Source organism: Helianthus annuus, chromosome 14 (genome assembly GCF_002127325.2).
Source record: "Helianthus annuus cultivar XRQ/B chromosome 14, HanXRQr2.0-SUNRISE, whole genome shotgun sequence".
In the NCBI taxonomy this organism is placed as follows: Eukaryota; Viridiplantae; Streptophyta; class Magnoliopsida; order Asterales; family Asteraceae; genus Helianthus; species Helianthus annuus.
In genome coordinates, this window is record NC_035446.2 from 169,076,663 (window position 1) to 169,097,771 (window position 21,109).

The 21,109-nt window shown below is 36.4% G+C and overlaps 2 protein-coding genes across 2 annotated transcripts; one reads left to right on the top strand and one right to left on the bottom strand.

Annotated features, from left to right (window-relative positions):
- Positions 1–1,124: 1,124 nt before the first annotated feature.
- On the top strand, positions 1,125–6,619 carry LOC110904957 (probable RNA-binding protein EIF1AD). Its single transcript, XM_022150819.2, has 5 exons — positions 1,125–1,419; positions 2,991–3,180; positions 3,266–3,341; positions 4,639–4,765; positions 6,326–6,619. Exons 2-5 carry the CDS (start codon positions 3,061–3,063, stop codon positions 6,516–6,518), a joined length of 516 nt encoding a protein of 171 aa, XP_022006511.1. The 5' UTR covers positions 1,125–1,419; positions 2,991–3,060; the 3' UTR covers positions 6,519–6,619.
- Positions 6,620–8,170: 1,551 nt separating this feature from the next.
- Positions 8,171–19,447, bottom strand: LOC110907847 (DEAD-box ATP-dependent RNA helicase 38). Its single transcript, XM_022152769.2, has 10 exons — positions 19,214–19,447; positions 15,451–15,708; positions 14,402–14,647; positions 13,140–13,286; positions 12,798–13,055; positions 11,014–11,223; positions 10,342–10,404; positions 9,544–10,063; positions 8,786–8,868; positions 8,171–8,349 (listed from the first exon to the last, which is right to left on the bottom strand). The coding sequence occupies exons 1-10, from the start codon at positions 19,445–19,447 to the stop codon at positions 8,296–8,298; spliced, it is 2,073 nt and encodes a 690-aa protein (XP_022008461.2). The 3' UTR covers positions 8,171–8,295.
- Positions 19,448–21,109: the final 1,662 nt, after the last annotated feature.

The following is a 21,109-nucleotide window of genomic DNA, read 5'->3' on the forward strand; positions in this document are numbered from 1 at the left end:
TAGCATGTTGGTATACACAATTAAGAGGATGTTTGGGATTACGTTTTGAAGTGATTATTTGATTATTGCGTTTGTAAAACATAAATAATCTAAAAAAGTGTTTGGATGAAAAAGTGATTAATTTGCCTCCAAAATGCAGTTTTGAAAATGCAAAATCTATTTTGAAAACGCATAATCTATTTTGAAAACACATCAAGCACCCCTTAAGATGATGTTTCTATAAAAGCCCCCTCTATATCACTCGATATATTTATTACTGACTTAAAAAACAAAGATAAAATTGTCTAGTTAAATAATTTTGTGTACACATTATAAGTTTTAAATCTACATTTAACAAAGTGGAGATTGTCTTCTCGTCGCTACAATTTTAATTTAGTTTATTTTGATTTTTTACTACATAATAAGAGTTCCTTAATTTTAAATTCAAGTCTTTTTTTCTCTCTGATATTATATATCTCTCCATTCTTTCTATAAACTTTGTCTCTTCCGCTCCTTCGAGCCTCTTTGTTTGCTCTATCTTAGATCGCTATCTAGAGCATTTGATTAAAACATAAAAAATCGCATGTGGGAAAGTATAGAGAATCACATGTTAAGAAAAAAAAGTCGCATGTTGATAAAAAACAATTGAGCTACCCCGTTCAAATGACCTCGCGCCTTCACGCTTCAAGGTTCAGTCGCAACCAATGTTTTAAAAACCGGTAAATATCGGCCGGTTATACCGGTATTACCGGTGCCGTATGTAAATCCGGTAAATAGGGGAAACGACATCGAATTTGTATCGCCGGTAAAATCCGGTATACCGGTTTAAACCGCCATACCATTACCGGCCAGGTTAGTTTGTGGGTTTGAATTTTTACTTTTTATTGGCCCATCTTCGTGTTTACTCCACAATTTTAACATAGCGACTTCCAATATTCCATCTCTATCGATCAAAATTCAAAACCCACCTCACCACTCCATCTTGTTTCTGACTTTCATCACTCCATCGTTCGTACCGTACTTCCATCTTCATCAACCAATTTCGTTCCAAACTTCCATCCCCATCGTTCATTCGAAGTTCAACACTCAAGTCCGCAATTGGTAGGTCATTTTAAGTTTTGTTTTCTTTGAATTTTTGTTGTTGTAGACAACAGGGGGATCTACACGCAAACACCAGGTTCCCACAAACCCACTCGGTTTCTAATTTTTATATAAACTTTTTTTGTTCTTTAAAAAAAAACCAAACCAGTTAGGGTTTATACTTGAAGCAAAACAGCGTGAACAACGTTTATAGCCTCCACCTTCACCCTCTCCAGCGACCACCTGGCACAACCCCTGCCCCACTCACCTCCATCCTCTCCGGTGACCGTCCCCGCTCCGGCGCTCCACCTCCGGCCGTCCACGCGCTTCTCTGGCCAGCCTCATTCTCTCACATCTCAGGTGTGTTAATTGAATAATTATTGTTATAATCATGTTAAATTGCGAATTACTAGTGTGCTCTGTTAAAACTAGATTATTTTGATGTTAATTTTTAACTTTTTTTTTGTTGAAACTTAGAATTTTAATGTAATAATATATTGAAACTTGAATTTGGTATTTAGGTAGTATGCAGAAGAATATTTCAAATTTTTTTCCAAAGGCAGTTCGTATATGATGAACCTTACCTGGTCCGAACCATCGAACCGACCTGAAATTTTTAATGTTAGCATCAAAATAAGTGAACCCAGTAGAAAAAGGTTCCTGGATCCGTCACTGGTAGACAGTAGTATCTTAGTGTGTCAACATGTATAGAGGATGTTTCATAGATATGGATGTATGTGTATATGATACGAGTTAGTTGTTGAGCTATATAAATATGGATGTATGTGTGTATATAAATATGATAGTATATAAATCTGGATGTATATGTATAGTATAGAGTTAACTAGTTAACCCGGTTGAACCACCCGGTACAACCCGGTTCAACTGGTTGAACCATTTTTTAGCTCAATCCGGTATGATTTAAAAACCGGTTTTTAAAACATTGGTCGCAGCTTCACGCTTCACTCTTCAGGCGCAGCCCGCACTGCTCGCTCACTACCGTCACAATTCGCAACGACACCGCCTGACTAGTCAACGACGCTCACGACTCACTCTTCAGTCAATTTAACTTGTATGTATCTTGAGTGAATGACAATTGAGCAAAAACGAGCAACATTTTTGAGTGAAACAGTGATGACATTTGAATTTGAACTCGTATTAACATTTAATTTAAAATTGAAACTGAGCGAAAACGAGCTGCTCGGTTGTATACCAAGCGAGTTCGAAGTTCGAACAACATTTTCTGCTCGTTTCCTTAAATTCGAACAGAGCCGAGCCGCTCGGTTTCAGTTTGAGCGGAGTATGAAAAGACGCTCGCTCGATTCGGCTCGGCTCATGAACACGCCTAGATGTAAATAGTAAACAGGGCCAATTAAGTAAATTAACACCCTTGCTAACTACAAACCCTGAACCTAGGTCTAAGCATACGGATGAAACATCTGTGACCCTTGATTTCTCTTGGAAGTTTCATAAAACCCCTGCACAAAGCGTTCGTGGCCTCACCACCAACATCTTCGTTATCTCTGCTGGTACAACATCGACTTCTTTGTCTTCTATTTGTCGATTTAGATGTTTACTTTGTAGGGGTGGTATCATTTTTCCTTGGTAGTGGGTTCGAAAACATCGATGATATGTGGATGCCAAATGAGGAGTTAGGGCTTGATTCACAGTTACCTTTGTTTTTTGTATGAGCACCAACTGTTCGATAAAAATCCCCAATTAGAGCATTACATAGTCTTTTTTATATAAAAGAAGCTGAATTTATAGCCCGTGGATTGATGATTGTGGTGACCTGTATATCCATTTGCATCGTCTTTTTAGCTATTTGCCTCTCTGTTATCAACTTCTTCCTTGTAATATTAACTTTGCATTACCTTATTATCACCCAGTATTTTAACTAAGTTTGTGATGCATCATCAATAAATTTGCAGCCGAGTCGGTTCAAGAAGCAGTGGAAGTCATATTACCGAGCTTCATATTGTACAAGTAGGATCGAAGTGAATGGCTATGAAAGGTGGGAGGAAGAATTTGAAGAGGGCGGTTAATGACGAGACATTAACTCTTCAACCGGGCCAAAGCATTATGCAAGTTGTTTCTCTGCGAGGCTCTAACCTTATTGAGGTATAGCAATGCTTATTGATCTCATATCATCATCATCATCATCATCATTTTGGCTTGATTAATTGAGTTCCATTTGGTAATACAGGTAATCGATGCTAAAGGAGAGAAAGCGTTGGCCATTTTCCCAGCTAAATTTCAGAAAAGCATGTGGATAAAACGAGGTGTGTCTTTTACTTTGCATGATGTTACTACGGTGGTGTTTGTTTTTCTAAAAAAGATCTGCGCAGGCTCTTCTGTCTGCGCCACGCAGACCACGCACAGACATTGCCATATGTAGACTGTTTGTTTTTCTGAAGACATTTCCTTAAAAAATGTCTGCGCGAGCTCTTCTTGGTGCAGACTTGGTCCAACCACTTTTAAGATCTTCTAAGGTCTGCAGAGGGTTAAACACCACCACCACCCACCACCGTCTACCACATAGTTGTCGATAGCGAATAGCGACAAGGCATGGCTAGGCTACGTAGCGAATAGCGACAAATAGCGACGGCTATTTTATAAATAGCGATTACACTAGAAAAAAGATTTTTGAAAATTTTTATATGTATATTACATCAAAATACCCTTGTATATATGTTATTTTACATGTATATTTAACAAAAACTAATAGTTAGTAGCAAAGGACTTATATGTTGGGTGTGTGAATGAAAGTCTCAAAAGGTGGTAAATACTTTGTCCCACATTAGTGCGTTAACAAAGTTAGTGGTTGTTTATAAGGTAAAGTCTTTACTACTCCATTGTAGCTTTATGACATTTTTACCACAAGTCCTACCCGCGCGCAGGGGGGGGGGTGCAAAAACTGAGTTTCTGAATTGAAATTTAATTGAACTCGTGCATGCCCGCACACCCTGCGGACACGAATGCTGCTCCGAAAACCCCAGCCACGCGTGGGCCACCTTTATTTTTCTATTTTTTTGTATTAAAGCCAAGCCCAGACGAGAGGCAAGAAACTAAAAAAAATCGCTAAAGTCGCTAGTCATCACCATGAGCAACGTAGCGACACTTAGTCGCCTCGCCATAAAGCGCGCTATAGCGACCGCTATGGTCGCAATTAACAGCTATGGTCTACCACCACCGTCCACCACCACCGTCCGTACACCACCGCCAGTTTATTTTAGAAGTCTACTTATGTTAAAAAAAAAAAACAGTCTTCTTCTTGCAGATTGCAGAGGTTTGGTCCACCTCTTTTTCTACAGATGTCTGCAGATGTGGTCCGCATACTGCAGACATTTTACCTCTTAAAAAACAAACTGCACCTACGTGTGTGTGTGTGTGCGCGCTTGTATGATTAGCAAGTTTAAAGAAACCATTAGTACTGCCATAGCTAGTTGTAATTTCTTCGTGGAGAAAAACCCACATGCTAGCAAAATCCTTTATTTATCTGTTCGTGGGTACAAATGAAACATTCGCTGTTAATCTGGTAATAAACAAATGGCAATAAGTTACCGTATAATGTTGCAGGTAGTTTTGTTGTGGTTGACGATAGTGGTAGAGAGGAGGCTGTCGAGTCTGGAAGAAAAGTGGCTTGTGTTGTTCTTCAAGTTCTTTTCCATGAACAAGTCAGAGTGCTACAAAAGTCTCCAGAATGGTTAGCTTCTATATTAACCTACAAAATCATTTTGGTTTCATTTGTTTGGATCACAAAGAGAAAACACAGGTTTTGAGATCATTCATCATCATCATCATCATCATCATCATACTCAGTAAATCCCACCAATAGCAAAGCTAAGGTAGGGTCTGAGGAGGGTAAGATGTAGACAGCCTTACCTCTACCCCGTAGGAATAGAGAGGCTGCTTCCAGTGAGACCCTCGGCTCGATTGTAGTTTTGCATCAAGCCTTAGACATACTCACATAAGGCACATAACACTCAGCAATTGAGACAAATGCCGATTAGTGCATGTACCCCTTGTCTTTCGGCTATCAACGCCACCACATGATGCATGATTAACCATCCGCCTCTTTTAACGTTATTTTCACGAAATTAGTAAAATAACGTTAGAATTAGTGCACTTTCACTTTTGCCACCCGAGCGCCCACACATATATACGTTATATGCGCATACCGCAAGCGGGGCTCAAGGTTTTGAGATCATTAATTCATCATAAATCATTACCTAGAACGTGAGTGGCCCGTATGGCCGTATACCCTAAGAACAATTACGGGTTAACACGATAATTAGCCGACAATCTGACATACTTTTCATTTTGCACCAGAAACCCCCAAAACCAATTTTAATATATTAAAACTCCTACTCTTTTGATGACGTGGGACACAACTTTTTATTCTTTTAACTTAGGGGTGCAAACGAGCCGAGCGGCTCGCGAGCTACTCGAGATCGGCTCGGGAAAAAGCTCGAAACTAGCCGAGCCTTATCGAGCCCGAGCCGAGCTTGAGCCTCAAAACAAAGCTCGTTTGTTTATCGAGCCCGAGCTCGAGCCTCGCATGTGAAGCTTTACAAGCCGACCTCGAACCTAAAAATAAACTTATTTAGTAAACAAGCCCGAGCTTCACTTATCGAGCTCGCGAGCCTAAAAAGTCTATTATTTATATTATTTTTATTTAATATACTAATAAATAGATAATAAACGAGCCGGGCCCGAGCCGAGCTCGAGCTTGAGAAAATACAAACGAGCCGAGCTCGAGCTTTGAAAACAAAGCTCGAATCGAGCCCGAGCTCTCATAAGTTAATCGAGCTCGAGCCTGGTCGAGCTCGGGCTCGGCTCGGCTCGTTTGCACCCCTAATAATTTAACTGCTTTAAGTACAAATGCGTATCTTCTACGTCAGCATATCTAACCACTTACAATGTCGCTTCAGCAGATCTTGCAGTTTCACGGGTAAAAAGTTTTTTTTTTTTTTTTTTTTTTTTTTTTTTTTAATATTTTGCAAGTACGTGCGTTTAAAACAAGTAAGGACTTCGATATACCATAGTTGGATTAAGTTACTATTTCGTACAAAATAAGTATAAGTATGTTTGGTTTTGTGATATTAACCCGTCCTCGATCTTAAAGTCGTGTTAATGTGTTGTCATTTTAATAACTTTCCACTTTGAACATTCAGTGAAGAAATTTTTAAATGACTGGATACTTGAATTGCTTGTCTCCTCAGTTGGTTGACCCCTATGTGGCTAATTCTGCCCATTTGTGCAGGCCGGAAATCTTTAAATCAGTCGTGGTGGACAGCTCTAGTGGAAACTCTCGGATAACAACACAAGAAAACGAGGAGTTGGATTCTAGTGATGATGATGGGTTGCCCCCACTAGAGGCTAACACAAACAGAAGAATACCCGTCGAGTTGCAGTCAGCTACAGACTCGGAAGATTCTGATGTAGAAGACTCTTAAGCTTGTAGTTCTACAAAGTATCATGATTCTTATTGTTTTTGCATGTTTTGACTGTTATGTTAAGTAGAAATACAAGTGTTTTATTCTTTTTGCAGCACCCAGTTAAGGTTATTGGCGGGTAACACAACTCGACTCTAGTTTCTTTAATAGTTTCAAATGGGCCTGTTACAATTTAGTACTAACTAGTATTAACCACCCTGCGTTGCGGCGGGACGTAAAACCGTGTCAAATGGCACGAATGTTATATCACTGCGAGCGACCACCAACACTGAATTTGTGGTGAAAATTTAGACCGAAACGTAAAATATAGAAAATAATAACTAAGTCGATCTAGGACCTGCACGTTATGACGAACTTGTCAAACATGAAAAAAAAATAGACGACGTAAAAACGTTGAACTACACACGTATATTGCATCGTATCAACTCACAAAACTTAGAACGGAGTGTAAAACGGAACGTAAAAACGTTAAACCACACACGCACGTTGCGCCGCATTAACTCGCAAAATTTAGAATGAAGAGTAAAACGAAAAATTTGCGAAATATGCAAAGTATATGGGACCAAAGTTGAAAGTAAAAAAGTTTTGAGGTTAAACAGAAAAGATAAAAAGTTTTGGGTTAAAAGTAATAACTCATATAGTTTTTGGTTAAAAATCATTCATCAAATACTTTTGGACTAAAAGTAGAAAATCAACTTCTTTTTTGAAAAACTCCCCAAACATGATGCACAACACCGTATGCACAAATAAGTTAATAATTTGTAGTATTTAAATAAATTAAATAATATGAGTTACTATAATTTATAAACACGTTACCACTCAATTATTTTTATCATGCCTTTTTTTTACTTTTTTTAAAGTATGAAACATTTATCTTACGCAACACACTTGTTAAAGAGTGGGTCATTTAAAGCCTCACTCCCTACGTAACGTAACACCTTAACATACACTTTTTAGTTGACTCGCAACAAATAACCTTAGTTTGATTTATTACTTATTATTTAATATTTAATTTAAACCTTAAAACATCGTTTGGCTCAGGTAAAGACATGAAACCTACCAAGATAAAAGCAAATATTAATTTATTTTTTTTTCAAATAAAAATGTTACATACTTTCGCATTTCATGTTTTTCGTTTTATCTCCGACAAGTATACTTAGTCTTAGTGTAACAGGCTCACACCCTTATACACATCATCATTTTCACGCCCACTACACTGCCCCAAACCTTGTGAATGGGCGTTAGCCTCTTTCCCCGTGAAGCAGCTAACAAGCGTGAGAGATGGTACGGTGATCTAGGAAGCTTGTTATTGTTAGATTCGTGTGGTTGATTGAAATTTTAGGTATCATTACATGTCCATTTAGTAAACTATGCATTTCGACCCGTTTCTTGAAAAAACGACACTTTGAACAAGAGACTGAGATTAGATAAGAATAATGTTAAAGGGGGTTTTTCACGTAACTTCTAAAATTAACATTTTTGGCACGATAAATGCAGGGTGTTAGTGTGTTACATTATCTCTATTCTATACATCACCGTAGAAATAAAATAACAATTAAAAGGGAAAATACAGTTGAAGTAAAAGTTACCCAAACCAACTAATACAAAATCCATCACACATCCAATAAAAAAAAACTGTTAACTCGTTCAGCTTTGAAGTTGAACATTAGATTAAGGACTTTGAAGTTAAACATTAGATTAAGGACTTAGAAGTCAAACATTCGATTAAGGACCAAGACGCAAGTTCTCCATTAAATTAAAGACCAACACAAAAACTTTACATCAAACCAGCTTTCTTCAACGCGTCTTTGAAGTCGCCATCACTTGGCACCTACAAGATTTGAACATTAGAAACAAATATGCGCCGATTCACCCATAGATCCGTTCCATACAATGGTTCTTTGATATAACAAGTTATTTACCTAGGGCTGAAAACAAGCCATGCGTTTAGTGGACCCTTCCGCGGGAAGTTTGTTGAGTTTCTAAACGACCATAATCAATATTTTTAAATGACCATTTACGTTCATGAACATTCGCAAACTGTATGTTTATTTATGTGCAGATCACACACGGACACACGCGCGTTTGTTCTTTTGTTTGGTTAAACTTAACCAAACGCACACAAACAAGTCCCGTGGTCCATGTTCGTACGATTCATCTACAGCCCTAGTCACTATTACCATGACACAACGACGTATTAATAAGTTGCAAAATCCCTTTTTCCGTTTTACTCGAGTAAAATTATAGAGTAAAAAAGAAGCATTTACCTCGGTAACACCATGAAAGTGTCTCTCGATTTTTTCCATAAGTATGTTGTCATCATCACCACATAGTAAGTTGAATACAGCTCCTGTAACATTGTAAACAACAGTTTGTTAGGACGGCATCCCATCACCTGAAGCAACATTCTGGTTGTTTGGTTCACCCCCAACAAAATCCTTGATTTTATTAGAGTTAAATGCCATTTTAGTCCCTGTGGTTTGGGCCATTTTGCCAGTTTAGTCCAAAGGTTACATTTTTAACCTGTGAGTCCAAAAAGGTTTCACAGTTGCCATTTTAGTCCACTGGGTTAACTTTATTCATTTTTTCTGTTAACGAGAAGGCCAATTCGGTCATTTTATATGGCTGAATTGCCCTTTTAGTTTACAGAATTACATACAAAATGACCAAATTGGCCTTCTCGTTAACAGAAAAAATAGATGAAGTTAACCCAGTTGACTAAAATGGCAACTGTGGAACCTTTTTGGACCCACAGGTTAAAAATGAAACCTTTGGACTAAACTGGCAAAATAGCCCAAACCACAGGGACTAAAATGGCATTTAACTCATTTTATTATTTAAAATTTACCCTTTTGCCCCAATACCTAACATCTATAACTTAGATTTTATAGCCCATTCAATTATCCTTGTTGGGGGCATTATAGACATTAACCATTTCTATCAGATATAGTCGAGTCCAAAGTTGCGTTTTTGGCACACAATCATTATAAATATAAAGTATGAAACAAATAAAAAAAAACATTACCCTTGCGACCAAACTGTCCTGCTCTACCTACGCGGTGCAAGTACGCTTCATTGTCAAGCTCTGTAGGATCATCAAATATAGCTGGGAGATCATAGTTAACCACCAGATTAACCTGACATTGATCAAACCCCGGAGCAAGAAGATGTGTTGATATTAGAACCTGAGTCAACCCGTCTTTGAATTCTTTGATTATCTTATCTTTGTCGTCTTGTGTAAGAGGACCTTCAACTGTTGTTACCGCATAACCATGCTTAACAAGTGCCTCATGTAACCTTCGGGCACTTTTACTTGTTCCGCCAAATATAACTGTTTGCCATCCCAACTTCATTATTTTATCCTTTATAACCATAATCTTTGAGAGCTCGTCGGGTAAATTCACTTTATATTGCTTGACAGAATCCAAAGACAGCTCTTCTTTGTTAACCAACAATTGGCGGAATCCTTGTACAGAAAGATCTTTCACAATTGTCGATACAAAAGCCTTGATGGTGTCACTGAGTGTAGCCGAAAACAGTAGAACCTGTACATTGTTTTTGGTTAAATCAATGTAGTCAGAAATAAAAAAACCGAGAGACGTATATACAGTGGCGGATCTAGAAAATCCGCCAAGCAGTAACGTTTTATAAAAAAGCGGTAACGAAATCGAAAAAACGTTATATTTTTCTAAAATTTACACTAATTTTACACTACCGCCGGAGCGCCAAGCCCTAACGGGGATTACCCCTTGTTATATGTTGGATCCGCCCCTACGTATATACAACTCGATTGGCATAACTAGTTATTATAATGACAACACACCTGGCATTTGGGACTCCACCTGACAACTTCCTTCATTAATACAGCCTCTTCTTTGAAGCAGCCCTAAACAATATAAACTAGATGTGTTAAAGAAAATGGAGTGAATTTCAAGAATTGTTCTTTATCTTTATACCCATTTTCAGGCGTTGTCCTTTATGTTCAAAATTGACGAGTTTTATCCTTTATGTTTTCATATCATACACGTTTTGTCCTTTAGGCCTAACCCAGTTAGTTTTTTCAATTAAATTTGGTCATCTGCTTTGCACATGAGGGCATTTTTGTTAATTCAAAGGTAAGTTCAATGGCTGATTTACAGCTCAAAGCTTCTGCAACCTTTGAATTGACAAAAATGCCCTCATGTGCAAAGCACATGACCAAATTTAACTGAAAAAACTAACTGGGTTAGGCCTAAAGGACAAAACGTGTACGATATGAAAACATAAAGGACAAAACTCGTCAATTTTGAACATAAAGGACAACGCCTGAAAATGGGTATAAAGATAAAGGACAATCCTTGAAATTCACTCAAGAAAATGGTAATCAACTTTTTAGGATGTGTGATATTGTTGAGGCCACAGTTAAGGAATAGACTACCAAAATTTAAACATTTTTTTTTAATAAAAATTTAAACAGAAAAAAAAAAAAGAAAGAAACAAATTTCCATAAGATCACCTCTAGCAGCAGATAATCTGCCTCCTCAAACACAAGAATCTTTAAATGAGATGTACCCAACTTCTTGGCTGCTATCAATCTATTAATAGTACCCGGTGTGCCGATAATGACCTGTGCTGTCACCGGAATATAATTAGCTTTATCCGCAGGAATAAACAAATCTGATGTTATGCCAGTAAACTTTCCCATCTTCAGTAGCACTTCCATATTCTGCACCATCAAAGATATTATTATGAAATCACAAAAAGGAAGCAATTCTAAATAACAACATAGCTAAAACTTGTATCTTTTGTTATTGTTATTATTATTATTTTTATCAGAGAATTTCAGGTTGTAGGGAGCTTAGAGCTGCTAACGAACCAAACATTCGGCGAACAGTTCGTGAACCTTTCGGCGGAAAGTTTGTTCATTTATTAAACAAATGAACACGGACAACAAATTCCGTTCGTTTAGTTAAATTAACGAACATGAACAGAGGCTGTGTTTGTTCATTTATGTTCGTGAACGTTCGGTAATGTGTTCGTTTGTATACATAAACATTAGTTTGTGCTCATTTGTGTTCATCTATGTTTGTTTTCGATCGTTGCCTAAAATTAACAAACAAACACGAACAAGTTCATTTCCTTAACAAATAAAATAAACACGGACATAAAATCTCGTTCGGCAAGTGTTAATGAACAATTCGTTCACACATGTATTTCTTAACAAAGTGTGGGTTCCATTTGTTTGCAGCGCAGGTAGGCCTGTAAACGAACCAAACGTTCTTGAACTTGTTCGGCGGGAAACTCGTTTATGTTCGTTTAGAGTGAATTTCAAGTTTTGTCCTTTATCTTTAGGCCACTTTGCAAGTTTTGTCCTTTATGCTTAAATTTGACGAGTTTTGTCCTTTATGTTTAAAAATCAAGCACGTTTTGTCCTTTATGCTTGATTTTCAAGGACAAAACGTGCTTGATTTTTAAAACATAAAGGACAAAACGTGTTTGATTTTTAAACCTAAAGGGTAAAACGTGCTTGATTTTTAAACATAAAGGACAAAACTCGTCAAATTTAAACATAAAGGACAAAACTTGCAAAGTGGCCTAAAGATAAAGGACAAAACTTGAAATTCACTCGTTCGTTTATTTAATAAACGAACGAACACGAACAAAAATTGTTCGTTTAATTAAATGAACGAACATGAACACACATTGTGTTCGTTCATTTATGTTCATGAACGTTCGTTTATGTTCGTTCATTTATGTTCATAAACGTTCATTTATGTTCATGAACGTTCGTTTAAATTTTAGTAAATACATAAATAGTTAGATTTATATAAATATTAGGTTTTCTAACTACTTATACTAATATGACTAATTAGTATATTTATGAACTCTAATTAGATGTGTTTTCGGATGAATTGTAATATACTAGACTTGTCTGTTCAATCATGTTAATTTATGTTTGTTTCTGTTTATTCAAATATGTTCAGTTAAATTTTTTTTGTTTATGTTCGTTAATGATCGTGAACTGTTCGTTTAGGTTTTAAACGAACGTAACATGAACGAACACGAACATGCCCGATTTCTTAATGAATGAATACGAACAAAATAATGTGTTTGATTATAAGTTCGTGTTCGGTTAAAGTTTAATAAACGAACACGAACATGCCTATGTTCATGTTCGTTCGGTTCGTTTACAGGCCTAAGCGCAGGAGCTCATTAGCTCAAGTACATCACAACATCTATAATAATAATAATAAATTAATAATATAGAATAAAGGTGTTATAAAAACACCTAACAAATACCTGAACGGCCAGTTCTATGGATGGACATATACAAAGAGCCTGAGGAGCAGGTAACGTAGGATCAACGCGACTCAATATACCGAGCAGAAAACAAGTTGTCTTCCCGGAGCAAGTAGGTGCCAGAGCGATCAGATTCTTGTAAGGTGGAGTTAGTATCATCGGTAAAATCATTGATTGGAACTTACTGGGCCTCACAAACTTCATCTCCTCATACAATGCCTTCATTAACTCAGAAGAGAGCTTCAAACCTTCAAATCCCTAAAAACAAACGTACAATTTCAAAACCCTAGCTTAATAAACGTTAAAAAATTTAAAAACAGAAGAATCACAAGTTTAACTTACATCTTGTGTGTTGCGGAAAACGTTAGCTTCTTTGGACTCGTCTTCAGCGGCGGCGGAGTAAGTATCCGTGGTGGTGATGGAATCGCCGCCGGGCATCGTTGTGATCGGAGAGATGAAGAGGGCCGCGGTCGATTTGGTGGAATTGGTTTAAGGAAACAATCAGAGTGTAATCTCTTCTCTTCTGTGTATATATAGGCATTTGCGAAGGGTACGTGGGCTGAGGCATGCCCTTTTTATTTAAGAAAGGAAAGGGTATTTTTGTATTTTTACTATTGCAGAAAATACATAATCATACATATTCATGCAGTGTTACGTAATTACGTATTGAATATAATCACGTAACGTTATACAACATCATGTAACAGTATACAAAATATCAAATACGTTACCCTTGTTTCACAAATAAATTGCATATTATGTAATTACGAATGGGTACATAATCACGTAACAATATACTTGTTTCTAAATATGATGAATGTTAGGTAATTACGTAGACTTATGAAATCATGTATTCACGTAACTACATAGCTTTGTAAAACAAAATCTTTTAAAAGTTAACAAACTATAGCAATACCCTACTCAAATTAAAGAATCGAATGCTCGTTAATACGGTGTAATTTTTTTATATTATTATATGAAAAAGTTATAGCCGTTTGAAAATCAATGGAGTTTTTGGTTGAATGACAGAAATACCCTTTTGTTATTTGTTTTTCAATTATAATCTCCTTGATCTTTAAGAATCTATTACGTGATGGACGTATCGGTTTTCTTGATTTTGGTAGGTAACTTTTTTCATATTTTGCTTCCTTTGTGTTTTGAAACTTGTTATTAAGTTGCATTAATCAGATTATATAGCTATATAAGAGTCAATCTAGTGAACTATCTATAACCAGTTTGTCATTAGATAAAAGAAAAAATTACAAAAAATTCAAAGGTTGCAGAAGCTTTGAGCTGTAAATCAGCCATTGAACTTACCTTTGAATTAACAAAAATGCCCTCATGTGCAAAACAGATGACCAAATTTAACTGAAGAAACTAATTGGGTTAGGCCTAAAGGACAAAACGTGTACGATATGAAAACATAAAGGACAAAACTCGTCAATTTTGAACATAAAGGACAACGCCTGAAAATGGGTATAAAGACAAAGGACAATCCTTGAAATTTCACTCAAGAAAATTGTAATCAACTTTTTAGGATGTGTGATATTGTTGAGGCCATACTTAAGGGAATAGACTACCAAACAAGCAAATAAAATCTAAACAGAAAAAAAAAAAGAAACAAATTTCCATAAGATCACCTCTACCAACAGATAATCTGCCTCCTCAAACACAAGAATCTTTAAATGAGATGTACCCAACTTCTTGGCTGTTATCAATCTATTAATTGTACCCGGTGTGCCAATAATGACCTGTGCTGTCACCGGAATATAATTAGCTTTATCGGCAGGAATAAACAAATCTGATGTTATGCCAGTAAACTTTCCCATCTTCAGTAGCACTTCCATATTCTGCACCATCAAAGATATTATTATGAAATCACAAAAAGGAAGCAACTCTAAATAACAACATAGCTCAAACTTGTATCTTTTATTATTGTTATTATTATTTTGATCAGACAATATCATGTTTTAGGGAGCTTAGAGCTGCAAACAAACCAAACATTCGGCAAACAGTTCGTGAACCTTTTGGCGGGAACTTTGTTCATTTATTAAACAAACGAACACGGACAACAAATTCCGTTCGTTTAGTTAAATGAACGAACATGAACAGAGGCTGTGTTTGTTCATTTATGTTCGTGAACGTTCGGTAACGTGTTCGTTTGTATACATAAACATTAGTTTGTGCTCATTTGTGTTCATCTATGTTTGTTTTCGATCGTTGCCTAAAATTAACAAACAAACACGAACAAGTTCATTTCCTTAACAAATAAACAAGGGCGTAGGATAGTGGGGGCGGGAGGGGGCGGCCGACCCCCCGAACTTTTCGCTCAGAAGTGGAGAGTATGTGGTTTTCGTATAGAAATTTTTTGGTATATACGTTTTAGACCCCCCGTTTTATAGAAATTTTTGGGTGTGTACGTTTTAGACCCCCAGTAGGAAATCTCAAGCTTCGCTACTGCAAATAAACACAGACATAAAATCTCATTCGGCAAGTGTTAATGAACAACTCGTGAACACGTGTATTTCTTAACAAAGTGTTGGTTCCGTTTGTTTGCAGCGCAGGAGCTCATTAGCTCAAGTACATCACAACATCTGTAATAATAATAAATTAATAATAGAATAAAGGTGTTATAAAAACACCGAACAAATACCTGAACGGCCAGTTCTATGGATGGACATATACAAAGAGCCTGAGGAGCAGGTAATGTAGGATCAACGCGACTAAACATGCCGAGCAGAAAACAAGTTGTCTTCCCGGAGCAAGTAGGTGCCAGAGCGATCAGATTCTTGTAAGGCGGAGTTAGTATCATCGGTAAAATCATTGATTGGAACTTACTGGGCCTCACAAACTTCATCTCCTCATACAACGCCTTCATTAACTCAGAAGAGAGCTTCAAACCTTCAAATCCCTAAAAACAAACGTACAATTTCAAAACCCTAGCTCAATAAACGTTAAAAAATTTAAAAACAGAAGAATCACAAGTTTAACTTACAGCTTGTGTGTTGCGGAAAACGTTAGCTTCTTTGGACTCGTCTTCAGCGGCGGCGGAGTAAGTATCCGTGGTGGTGATGGAATCGCCGCCGGGCATCGTTGTGATCGGAGAGATGAAGAGGGCCGCGGTCGATTTGGTGGAATTGGTTTAAGGAAACAATCAGAGTGTAATCTCTTCTCTTCTGTGTATATATAGGCATTTGCGAAGGGTACGTGGGCTGAGGCATGCCCTTTTTATTTAAGAAAGGAAAGGGTATTTTTGTATTTTTACTATTGCAGAAAATACATAATCATGTAATGTTACGTAATTACGTAATCATACATAGTCATGCAGTGTTACATAATTACGTACTGAATATAATCACGTAACGTTATACAACATCATGTAACAGTATACAAAATATCAAATACGTTACCCTTGTTTCACGAATAAATTGCATATTATGTAATTACGAATGGGTACATAATCACGTAGCAATATACTTGTTTCTAAATATGATGAATGTTAGGTAATTACGTAGACTTATGAAATCATGTATTCACGTAACTACATAGCTTTGTAAAACAAAATCTTTTAAAAGTTAACAAACTATAGCAATACCCTACTCAAATTAAAGAATGGAATGCTCGTTAATACGGTGTAATTTTTTTATATTATTATATGAAAAAGTTATAGCCGTTTGAAAATCAATGAAGTTTTTGGTTGAATGACAGAAATACCCTTTTGTTATTGTTTTTCAATTATAATCTCCTTGATCTTTAAGAATCTATTACGTGATGGACGTATCGGTTTTCTTGATTTTGGTAGGTAACTTTTTTCATATTTTGCTTCCTTTGTGTTTTGAAACTTGTTATTAAGTTGCATTAATCCGATTATATAGCTATATAAGAGCATTCTCATCCAATCCATCAAATTATACATACATTCCACTAAAAAACAACTCCTATATCAATATATTTCCACTAAAAACAAATACTTTTTCTCTCTCCTTTTCAATTAAATAATATTATCATCACATTTTTCTCTTTCCTTCACTCACAACCACTTTTAATATATATTAAAAAAATTATACTGGGTGAACAATGTCCCCCCAAATATACAGACGAACAGTAACATTTTCTCTCTCCTCCACTCACAACCACTTTTTATACCCTTTACAATATAAAACTCACCCTCACAAGTTTTGATGGATTGGATGAGAATGCTCTAAGAGTCAATCTAGTGAACTATCTATAACCAGTTTGTCATTAGATAAAAGAAAAAATTACAAAAAATTCAAAGGTTGCAGAAGCTTTGAGCTGTAAATCAGCCATTGAACTTACCTTTGAATTACAAAAATGCCCTCATGTGCAAAACAGATGACCAAATTTAACTAAAAAAACTAATTGGGTTAGGCCTAAAGGATAAAACGTGTACGATATGAAAACATAAAGGACAAAACTCGTCAATTTTGAACATAAAAGACAACGCCTGAAAATGGGTATAAAGATAAAGGACAATCCTTGAAATTCACTCAAGAAAATGGTAATCAACTTTTTAGGATGTGTGATATTTGTTGAGGCCACACTTAAGGAATAGACTACCAAACAAGCAAATAAAATCTAAACAGAAAAAAAAAGAAACAAATTTCCATAAGATCACCTCTACCAGCAGATAATCTGCCTCCTCAAACACAAGAATCTTTAAATGAGATGTACCCAAGTACCCAACTTCTTGGCTGCTATCAATCTATTAATAGTACCAGGTGTGCCGATAATGACCTGTGCTGTCACCGGAATATAATTAGCTTTATCGGCAGGAATAAACAAATCTGATGTTACGCCAGTAAACTTTCCCATCTTCAGTAGCACTTCCATATTGTGCACCATCAAAGATATTATTATGAAATCACAAAAAGGAAGCAACTCTAAATAACAACATAGCTAAAACTTGTATCTTTTATTATTGTTGTTATTATTTTGATCAGAGAATTTCATGTTTTAGGGAGCTTAGAGCTGCAAACGAACCAAACATTCGGCGAACAGTTCGTGAACCTTTCGGCGGAAAGTTTGTTCATTTATTAAACAAACGAACACGGACAACAAATTCCGTTTGTTTAGTTAAATGAACGAACATGAACAGAGGTTGTGTTTGTTCATTTATGTTCGTGACCGTTCGGTAATGTGTTTGTTTGTATACATAAACATTAGTTTGTGCTCCTTTGTGTTCATCTATGTTTGTTTTCGACCGTTGCCTAAAATTAACAAACAAACACGAACAAGTTCATTTCCTTAACAAATAAAATAAACACGGACATAAAATCTCGTTCGGCAAGTGTTAATGAACAATTCGTTCACACATGTATTTCTTAACAAAGTGTTGGTTCCGTTTGTTTGCAGCGCAGGTAGGCCTGTAAACGAACCAAACGTTCTTGAACTTGTTCGGCGGGAAACTCGTTTATGTTCGTTTATTTAATAGAACGAACTAACACGAACAAAAAAATTTGTTCGTTTAATTAAATGAACGAACATGAACACACATTGTGTTCGTTCATTTATGTTCATGAACGTTCGTTTATGTTCGTTTATTTATGTTCATGAACGTTCGTTTAAATTTTAGTAAATACATAAATAGTTAGATTTATATAAATATTAGGTTTTCTAACTACTTATAATAATATGAGTAATTAGTATATTTATGAACTCTAATTAGATGTGTTTTCGGATGAATTATTAGACTTGTCTGTTCAATCATGTTAATTTATGTTTGTTTCTGTTTATTCAAATATGTTCAGTTAAATTTTTTTTGTTTATGTTCGTTAATGATCGTGAACTGTTCGTTTAGGTTTTAAACGAACGAACACGAACATGCCCGATTTCTTAATGAACGAACACGAACAAAATAATGTGTTTGATTATATGTTCGTGTTCGGTTAAAGTTAAATAAACGAACACGAACATGCCATAGGCATGTTCGTTCGGTTCGTTTACAAGCCTAACCTGCGCAGGAGCTCATTAGCTCAAGTACATCACAACATCTATAATAATAATAAAAAATTAATAATAGAATAAAGGTGTTAAAAACACCTAACAAATACCTGAACGGCCAGTTCTATGGATGGACATATACAAAGAGCCTGAGGAGCAGGTAATGTAGGATCAACGCGACTCAACATACCGAGCAGAAAACAAGTTGTCTTCCCGGAGCAAGTAGGTGCCAGAGCGATCAGATTCTTGTAAGGTGGAGTTAGTATCATCGGTAAAATCTTTGATTGGAACTTACTGGGCCTCACAAACTTCATCTCCTCATACAATGCCTTCATTAACTCAGGAGAGAGGTTCAAAGCTTCAAATCCCTGAATTTCAAAACCCTAGCTAAATAAACGTTAAAAATAAAAATAAAAAAACAGAAGAATCACAAGTTTTGGTTATGTTTAACTTACAGCTTGTGTGTTGCGGAAAACGTTAGCTTTTTTGGACTCGTCTTCAGCGGCGGCAGAATAAGTATCCGTGGTGGTGATGGAATCACCGCCGGGCATCGTTGTGATCGGAGAGGTGAAGAGGGCTGCGGTTGATTTGGTGGAATTGATTGGTTTAAGGAAACAATCAGAGCGTATTCTCTTCTCTTCTGTGTACAAGAGAAAAAAAGGCATGCGAAGGTACGTGGCCTGAGGCATGTCCTTTTTATTTAAAATGGGAAAATTACAAAATAGCAATTCACCCACACCAATTAAGAAAATAACCACCTGAAGCATCCACATACAGACGCTCAAGTACTTGATGCTTCTTTTGCAGAGTATCACATAAACCCAATAGAAAATAGACAAGTGGTATTTCAATACTTGAGGCTTGCAGCCTTTTCTTGCGTCTGCTGCAGCTTTTTATAAAGGCATGTATACCCACAATTCAAGGATAGACAATTATATAGACTACACTTGTTGAATTGCCTTCACTTTTTCTTCACTTTCTTGCTTTGGTTTTCAAGCTTTAACTTATTGGATCATCATCGATCTTTTTCTAATGCTAATATTCTAAAATAGTAATCATGGGAGATGTAGCTGTTTCGGATCTTGTGAAGAAAGCGTTGGGGATACCGACTTCTGACCTTATCAAGACCATGATGCTTTTATAATAGTAATCATGGGAGATAATGGTCTTGAGGATACTACAATACTTGAGGGACTTGCCGGAATATTATTGTGTGGAAAACTGATACACGTTTATCAGGAGTGATAATGGACGTGTCTTAGTTAAAATAATATTCAGGAGTGATAATAGACGTGTATCAGTGAAAACTTCCCGGAAAATAATATTCAGGAAAACTCGCCGGAAACCTGCAACTCGCCGGAAAACATCGCCGGAAACTTACCTGACGCATCCCGTGCATGATGCCTCGCTCCAAAGACGCATCCTGTGGCCACGCAATCAGTGGTGAAGCTTGAAAATTTCCACCGAGGGGTCGGAAGTCACTGAAGCTAAAAATTCTACATAAGTAAATTTTTTTATAAAACTGGGGGGTCGAAAACGTATATACCAAAAAAATTCTACATGAAACGTATATACATAACAGTACTGGGCGAAAAGTTCGGCCGGTCGGGCGCCCCTCCCGGCCCCTTGAAAGCTACGCCCTTGCACGTAGTGTTACGTAATTACGTAATCATACATAGCCATGCAGTGTTACTTAATTACGTATTGAACTTAATCACGTAACTACAAATGGGTATATAATCACGTAGGCTTATAATATCACGTATTCACGTAACTACATAGCTTTGTAAAACAAAATCTTTTAAAAATTAACGAAACTATAGCAATACCCTACTCAAATTAAAGAGAATGAAATGTTCGTTAATACAGTGTAATTTTTTTTAAATATTATCATATGAAAAAGTTATAGTCGTTTGAAAATCAATGGTGTATTTAGTTGAATGACAGAAATACCTTTTTGTTATTTGTTTTTCAATTATAATCTCCCTTTATTTACAAAATTGCCACTGATGAAATTGTAGCCCTTGATCTTTAAGAATTTAAGATCAGGATTTTCACGCACACTTCGTACGTGAAATCCATCTTATACCCTATCGCCCCCCTATATATATATATAGTTTTTATCAGGAACACCAAAAAAATTGGGAACTGGGAACCCAACCACTAGATCTAATTTTTGAAAGGCTGATTTTAGATCTCACCCGTTGTAAAGAAAAAAGGAAGGGAGGGTTAGAATAAATGGAAATTAATTGTGTTCCTCTTACCGATTTGGACTCAACGCGTTCTCTTGTTTCAAGTCCAAAAACCAGTCTCATAACCGCCCTTAACCTATGGTATGGCTAGGACAAAAC